An 8,572-nucleotide genomic window follows, 5' to 3' on the forward strand; every position below is an offset into this window, starting at 1 on the left:
TAGCCCAAACAGGGAGAGGGGCATCTCTGAATATTTGATTTGTGGAATATAACTTCTGGACATTTCTGAAAAGTGCATGAAGGTTCTTTGATTTTTCTAAAGGCCTCTCAGTGAAGTCTAAAGACGCCATTCTGCTAAAGAAGAGCCCCTGGGAGCATCCCCCATGCGGATGTTCTCCTCATTGCTGTCTGCCAAGTCCCCATGGGGTGCATCTGGGGGTTCGGCATCATGTGTATTGGCCTTGTGAAGTCCCACATCTCTTGTGAGTTTGCAGATTTGATTTGTTGGATGACTGTCATTGGTCAGTCCCTTGCTGTCAGATGTCCCTGGCATCCAACCAAGCACATATGCCGGCCTGGAGCAGTGAGGGGCCCGAGGGGCATTTCTGCCTGGCCACTTACTTCATTACCGAAGAGCTGAGTGTCAGGACAACTTCTGCCTCCCTATGCAACCTTGTGGCCTGGGGCCCAGCCTTGGGGGGAGGAGCCCCAACAGAAGACTCTTCTGTGTTTTTTCTAAGGGCCCAGGAATAAAATTCCAGAGAGAAAGTTCCAATACCTGGCAAGCAGAAGAAACTAGAGTATTTATGGAGGGCACAAAATGTAGTTCAGTCCATTCAGATAAAAACCTCTAGGTACTAAAATAATATTCTGTTTCTCCTTTGAAAAAAGTAAGTCAAACCAAAAACAAGAAGAAATGAAATCCCAAACTCTCATGCCAGTCTTTCTCTGTATGGTTCAGCTGCCAGGGGCATTTGTCTAGACACTTTCTGGGGACCTACCAAGTGTCAGGTCCTAGCAGAGAGCTGAGTGAGAGAATGGGATCCCTGGGACAAGAATCTGAGTATTAGTTGTTGGTTTGGGTGGAGATCCTAGGAAGCTCTGGACGGGGAAAGGAAGAGTGAGACCAGGGAAGGGGAAGAACAGGGTACTAGCGGGCAGGTTGTCACTGAGGGTAGCAGCAGCTCAGTCCCACTGGGAACCTTTGGGAGACTGAAGAATGAACCTCAGCCCTGTCTCAATATAGGTGACCAAAGATGTGATTTATTTATCCACCAACTCCCATCAGTCACTTGTGGGAGCTGCATACCTGTCCAGCTCTGCACATGAGCACAGCTTGAGGATCATGGTTTTCATTTACCCTTAGAATGAGATCCAGGTTCCTTGCCATGGCCCACTGTGCCTTCTCCCCCTCATTGACTCTGCTCCGACTTATTTGGCTCCTCTTGGCTCTTCCAACCTAGGATGCTCTTTCCAGCCCAAGGGCCTTTGCACCTGCTGTTCCCATAGCCTGGAATGCTCTTCCCCCAATTCATCATGATTCCTGCCATCTCCCCTTTCAGGCCTCTTATCAGAGGTCTTTTCTGGCCACCATCCCAGCCATTATTTCTTTTCAAAGAATCACACTTTGTGATTGTATATTTGATGATTTGTCATCTCTCTCTTCCACTAGAATGTGAGTTTGTGTGGACAGGACCCAAGTCTGTCTTGTTCACAGCTGTGTTCCGGGCACTACTACCTGCCCAGTCCTAATGCCCATTAAAGATTTCTTGAATGAATCAGTTGTGTTCCTCCGACATGACCTCAGTGACCTCCCTCTTGACATCCTCTATGTATAAGCACTCAGGTGTGTGTCTTTGTGCTGGGTCAGTGTTACAGGCCTACACACATGGACAGATATGGGTAAAATATGTAGCAGCTGCTAATTCATTAAATGGTCCTAAGAGCCTGTCTATAAAACTCTTAATTAAATGCTCCAAAGAGTCTTTCTACGTAACTCTTTGGAAGAGGGAGCAAAACTAAAACAAACATCAGGGGGTGGGGGATGGGGTGGGGCGGGGAAAATGTGACCATGTGAAAGAGAATAGGGTACCATCCATCAAGCAGTTCTTGTCTATTATTAGCAAACTATTTTGTGACCCAACAGATTAATTTTTAAGGTGATCAAATTCAACAGACATTTTTCTTTTTACTGATTTCTTTTTCTTTGAATTTCAGGTGCACATAATTGGATTAACCATAACAGTTCGTGACATATTTTCATTATTGGCCGAGCATGATCTGCTCTACCTATTTAGTGAGTTACTTTTTTAAATAAATTTTTAAATTTATTGTAAAGAGAGAGAGGGAGAGAGAGACATCAATTGTTGTTCCACTTGTTCATGCATTCATTGGTTGTTTCTTGTACACGCCCTGACCAGGGATCAAACCCTGAACCTTGGTGTATTGGGACGCTCTAACCAACTGAGCTACCTGGACAGGGTCATGAGTTATTTTTAGTAATGTAATATTAGCCACAAATTCACCACCAAACTCAGCACCATCAGATGGGAGTGACGACGTACATCTAAACCACATGGTTCCCAGTTCCCATTCCCTCCCTCCTCTCATCCAAGGTCATTGTATCCTGAGTCCTGTGCTCAACTTTCCTTTTTATATCATTTTATGATGTGAAAGTTTCTAATACCAAAACTTCAAAATAACCTGGGACTTTGAAAAGTGGTAAGTGTTAAAGCCATCTGGCTTTCAGAAATTCAACCAAGGAAAACCAGCATCCATGATATACTTGTTTTCAAATCAGGAAACTCAGGTGTGAAATTGTATCATAAATATGTACACAGAGAATCTTAAATAAAACAGTATATGCAACCCATTCATTGGGAATAAAGAATGTGTGTCAGAAATATCTGCACTTAGCTAATGACCTAGGTGTCCCAAGTGCCATGCCTCCAACCATCTGCTCTGAAAAAAAGACCAAAAGCCACACTGAAGTGAGTCTGGCCCCATCCGGAGCCCATCAGAAATGGACCGACAGGATACAGGCCTCATTACAGTGGCAATTCATTGTGCTCACAATGTCTCACCATGACTCCAAAGAAAAAGGTTTCTGATGACCATCAGGACACATGAAATACTTGGGAACAGCTGAGAAATTCACTCAATCTACAATAGAACCGTTTCTAAAATGCTATACAAGGACAAGAGAGCCTGACCTCATTAGGGACAGAAGGATTCCACTTTGAGAACAAGGCTCCCTCCCAACTAAGTTATTTCAGGGAAATCTATTGTTGGTGAGAACATATCAAAGGAGGCTATGAACAAAGATAGTTCCCCTGACCTGAGTTGTTGTAGGATTAAATGAAATAGTGTAGGTGGGAAAGGGCTCTGGAAATTACATGTATAAAGTTGTAAAATGAGCTATGAACACTTGGCAGGCAAGTCCCACAATCCCAATTATCTTGTATCCCCAGAACTTGGCCAATGCCTGGTACTTGGTAGGCTTTCAATAAACGTCTGAAGAATGAACTCAAAATTCTCTTCCTAAGGAATACAGATTTTTCTCCCCAAGTGGTCTTTCTTAACCATATAAATCAATAAGAATGAGAACATACAGCTCATAGAAAAATGAGCTAAAAATAAATAGTATTTTTTATTTGAAAAGACTTTTAAGATATGAAAAACCGCTCAAACTTACTTATGAAAACATAAATTAATGCAGAGACTTTAAAAAAACCATCAGGATGGCAAAAATCTAAAAGTATGAAAAGACTATGCTAAGTTGTTGGGAAACAGCCTTCCTTGGGCATGTTGGTATGCATGAACATACCCCCTTGGACGGGGACTCTCAGACCTATTGCCCTTTTTTGACCCGCCTCCTTGGCAACCTTCCCAGTTACTAGCTGTGACTCCTTATGTTGAGACTTAATTTCTCTCTTTCCTTCACCAAAGTGGCTCATTATTAAATGAACATTACCTATGTGACACATGGGTGTCAGAGGGCTCCCAGGGATTTTACTCTGGGGTTTCTCCCCTAGAAAGAAGTCTGCAAACCAAGTGTATCAAAGGACATTTCTATTGTATCTGAAATACTGTACAAGCTCTTTCCATTCTGTGATCAGGGCATAGTTTTACAACAATGAAAACATGTAAAACAATTACAAAGTTTTCACTGAGAGTCAGTATACTCAGCATAGTGCTTAGAGGACCTGCTGACTCTTCAGCCAGACCATCTGGGTTCGAATTCCAGATCACATAGTAAGTGCTCAATAAATGTTATTTTCCTTGGAATAAACATCAAATTCCTACTATGGTCTACAACTGATATATTCTCTGTCTCTCAAACCTCGGCTTGTTCTCCCCTTCCCAACTGTTCACCACCCAACTTGCCTCTTCGGTTTCATGATCATTCTACGTTTGCCTCAGGGTCTTTCCACTCACTTTTTCTCCCAGTAGGAAATGTTCTCCCAGATCTTACCAGCTCCTCATCATTTAGGTTTTAGGTTTAGTAGCAACCCTTCTCTGAAGAGGCTTCTCCTAATTAACCTATCCCAAACAGCTCCTCCTTCCCCACCCAATACATCACAGTTTGATTTCTTTTATGGCACCTATCACTATTTTACTTGATTTGTCTCCCCCATTTAAATGTAAACTCCACAACAGGAAATCTCATGTTCGTCTTTATCTCAGAACTTAGAATGATGACTGGTACACTTAAGGCACTTGATATTTGTTAAATGAAAAGGAAAAAAATTATCAAGTTCAAATCCTATCTAAATGTAAAAACCTAGCCACAATCCCCAAAGAAAACAGTTCAAAGACTAAAAAGACTTGGGTCTTATAAGTGGATACTTTCATATTCCTAACAGCCCATCTTTTGAAAAACTCTTTCACTAATTTGAGAAAATCCCAGATTAGGAGTTCTGCCTCCCTATTATAGACAACAGTAACTCAAATTCCCAGCGCTTTTGCAGCTTAGTACGTAGGTATGTGACTAGGCTCTACCTACCAGACACTCGTAAGACTCAGAAAACAACAATACAGTATAAAGTCACTTTGCTTCCTGCCCCCTAGGCTGTGGATAGTGTTCGGCTTTTTGGGAGAGCAGTGGGGCCAGGTCAAGTGAGATCAGTGAGGCTCTGCTGGGAATTTCCTCTAGTACATGGGGCAGCAAAGCACAGACAGCATTCTCAGGCCAGTTCTGTGCATGGTTTTGGGCATGGTTCCTAGAAGTATAACCTTGGGTCTGTCCCCACTGAAAGTCAGGTTTGCAGAAACTACCAAAACTGCCTAACTTTAAGACATTACTCTTTACAATACGAAATAGTTCCTACGTCTGTCCACTTGATTGTTTCCTGATATGTATCAGAATCAGCTTCTGTCCTGGGAGTAAGAAGTTAAGACACCGGCCAGCCATCTGTGTTCTCTCCACAGCTCAGTCATTTACTTGCACAAGTCCTTGAAAGAGGCAGTTATAAGAAAACTGCTCCATCTTCATAACACAGAATGGCCTATTCAAAAAATGAGCTACAATATTTCAGTTAAAAACTGACTATCCCCATTTTGAATTTGTTAAGTACCATCCTTTTATAATAAAACAAGAGTCCATATCAGAGGTTCCAAACTGGTAAGTAAATCTGACATGCAGAGGGTTTTGTCTGGCCCACAGAGCTTTTTAACTTTTTTAAAACATTTGTAGCCAGAGATACAAAGATTGCATATTTATATCTGTGATTTCTGATTACAGACAGGCCTGCATGCAAAGATCAGTTGGAGAGTAGAGGCCCCCTTTGACAAGGCATTTCCTTGTCAATGTGCCACTGATATACACTCACATACCAAATTTTCCCTTTTAATTTTGTTGTAGATGTTAGAAATTGGGCAGAGTGTCTGCCATTTCATGGAAATGTTTAAAAAACACCAACATTTTGCACTACAATAGAATGCCGGGATAAAACATTAAAGGGGGGGGAGTTCTTTGGTGAGTGTCAGCTTTAGTCATGCAGGAGGGGGGGATTCTGGGATCTGTTGCAAGCATGTGCAGGTGATTGACAATATTATACTTTACACCTGGAAACTGTTGGGAGAGTGGATTTTTTATGATTTTTTTCCTACAATAAAAAAAATCAATGTAATTCATTACATGAACAGAAGAGAAAAAGTTAAGAAGCACATGATCTTAATAAATGCAGAAAAAGCATTTGATAAATTCAATCAAAATTCTTGGCAAACAATAAACAGAAGTTTCTTTAATCTGATAAAAGGTATTTATCTACAGTAAGACAATAATAAGCAATACTGATCAAATCATCAAAGTTTTTCACCTGAGATTGAGGAGATAATGTTCACTATTCCAGTTTAATTCAATATCGTGTTTGGGTCCTGATCATACAGTGAAGCCAAAAATAAAAATAACAGATTAACCCTGGTGAGTAACTCAGTTGCTTGGAGCATTGTCCCGATACACCAAGGTTTGGGGTTCAATCCCTGGTCAGAGCACATACAAGATTCAACCACTAAATGCATAAAGTGCAATAACAAATGGATGTTTTTCTCTCTCTCTTCTTCTCTCTTAAAAAAAAATTTTAAAAAATAATAACATTAGATAGGAAAGGGCAGGAGGGCAGAAGGTTGGAACTTGGAATTGAAGATTCCAAAGCAAGTCAAACCATAGTATAGAGTTTAGAAAATGTTAGGTATACAACTTAAGGTGGACCCTGAAGCTAAATTTAAGAAAAAGAAATCAGCAATTTGTAAGAGAAACTGACATACTACAAAGGTAGCTTCCTTTATCTTGCTAACCTATATTTCACTTTGATATGAATTCAAAATATTTATAAAATGACCACTTTCCAAATAATTAAAACAATTTACATCTTAACATTTACTTCTGTAGGATATATTCTGTTATTTGAAGTAGAAATAAAACCCAAACAGTAAACTGATTTTAAGTATATAATCTGGGATCAATTTCGTAAAACCAAGTTTACAACAACTTAATTCCAGGCATAAAAAAAAAGACCATTTAGCAAGCTTTTTGAATGGGGGAGGTGGAAAAAAAACAGGACAGGAAAATCATCTGTAGATTAACACAAAATCCTGTCACTTCCAATATATTTCGCATGTTCCAGACATCTTCCAAGTACTGAAAACACAAGGCAGTTCTCAGATACAGTATTATAGTCCATTAACAACTATATCATTCAATAAGTTACCAGTAAAAAAAAACCCTTATAAAAAGTTCATGTATTCACAGATGCAGAATCCCAGTCTTGTTGTACTTTACCGAGAAAAATGCAAATAAATATATCGTTAAGATAATATGGCAATCCAGATCTTTCTCAGGTCAGACTATGCCTATCAGCCACCTCAGTACTGTGGAAATGTTCCATCGATTTTGGCAGCCCAGGCCATAAGGCCCCCTACAACATCCTGAACTGTTAGCGAGTCTAACCCTTGGATTCCCGTCAAGGACTGCAGGATCTTCACGGCTTTCTGGGAGTCATTGCCCAGTTTGCAAATCACATAAATGGGGAGAGCTGCTCCTTCCTGTGCGCCTTGCTTCCCTTCCTGGATTGCTTCTCCTAAGAGTTTCAGGCTTTTCGCATCCCTCCGTTCCAACTGTTTCAAAGGGATGTGTAGGGCATGAGGCAAACGACAGATGTCCACTTCCACCTGAGGTCTGACGTCCAGCAACAGGTGGGGTGACCCAGAATCCATAAGTTGCTTATAGTCGGTGACAGAAACTCGCTCCTCTGGGCTCAGCAATTGCAGAGAGCGGCACTTATCGGTGGCTGAGGAGCCACAGAAGGCTTCATAGTCCTGCAGGTCAGTCACAGTGGGCCGCTCCCCACAAGCTGCACAGTCCAGCCTGCGGCTCCGCAGCTGAATACAGCGGAAATGTCCTCTGAGAGCGTCAAAGAGCAACAGGCTGCCACTGTAGGAGGGGCCCAGACCTGCAGCGATCTTCAACACTTCCAGCGCCTGCAGGCAGCCCACGACCCCAGTTACAACACCGAGCACCCCGCCATCCGCGCAGTTGGTCACCGTCTCAGCTGGAGGTGGTTGGGGGAATACGCAGCGATAGCAAGGCCCGCCCTCATAGTGGTAGACTGTGATTTGGCCCTCAAAGCGCAGGGCGCTGGCGGAGACGAGAGGCCGGCCGGCTAGCACACATGCGTCGTTAACAAGGTATCGAGTGGGCACGTTATCGGAGCAGTCAGCCACCACGTCATAACGGCGGACTAGGTCTAGAGCGGTGGCTGGCGTAAGAGCCTGAGCGTAAGGCACGCACTCCACAGCCGAATTCAGGCGGCGCAGCGAGGCGGCAGCCGAAAAGACCTTGGCCTGGCCGGCCAGTGCCTCGCCATGCAGCACTTGGCGGGCCAGGTTGCTCATTTCTACTACGTCGTAGTCCACAAGGCCAAGGCGGCCTACGCCGGCCGCTGCCAGGTACTGCGCCAGTGGGCAGCCGAGCCCGCCGCAGCCCACGATTAGCACGGACGCGGTCGCCAGGCGCAGCTGTCCGTGCACGCCGAGTTCAGGCAGCACGAGCTGCCGGCTGTAGCGCAGAATCTCATCTCGGGACAGGGCGGCCTTCGGCGGCAGGGGCGACACCGGAACCTGCCGCTCTGGCTCTTCCTCCGCCGAAAGAGCCTCCGCCAGTCTTTGCTTCAGGGAACTCAATTCCTTCTCACGCCGGGCAACTTCAGCCTGCAAGGCAAGAACCTCCTCCCTGGCAGCCATGGCGGCCTCTTCCGGAAGTTATCTTGAAAGGCATTTCCGTTTCCGGTTTA

The 8,572-nt window shown here is 43.5% G+C and overlaps 1 protein-coding gene across 1 annotated transcript; it reads right to left on the bottom strand.

Annotated features, from left to right (window-relative positions):
• Positions 1-6,332: 6,332 nt before the first annotated feature.
• Positions 6,333-8,530, bottom strand: MOCS3 (molybdenum cofactor synthesis 3). The gene has a single exon (XM_081148808.1). It carries the CDS (start codon positions 8,520-8,522, stop codon positions 7,146-7,148), a length of 1,377 nt encoding a protein of 458 aa, XP_081004934.1. The 5' UTR covers positions 8,523-8,530; the 3' UTR covers positions 6,333-7,145.
• Positions 8,531-8,572: the final 42 nt, after the last annotated feature.

This window comes from Miniopterus schreibersii (assembly GCF_964146895.1).
Source record: "Miniopterus schreibersii genome assembly, chromosome: 10".
NCBI lineage: Eukaryota > Metazoa > Chordata > Mammalia > Chiroptera > Miniopteridae > Miniopterus > Miniopterus schreibersii.

Coding starts and splice junctions, on each gene's coding strand:
- MOCS3 (XM_081148808.1), bottom strand. CDS start 8,522: ATGGCTGCCAGGGAGGAGGTTCTTGCCTTGCAGGCTGAAGTTGCCCGG.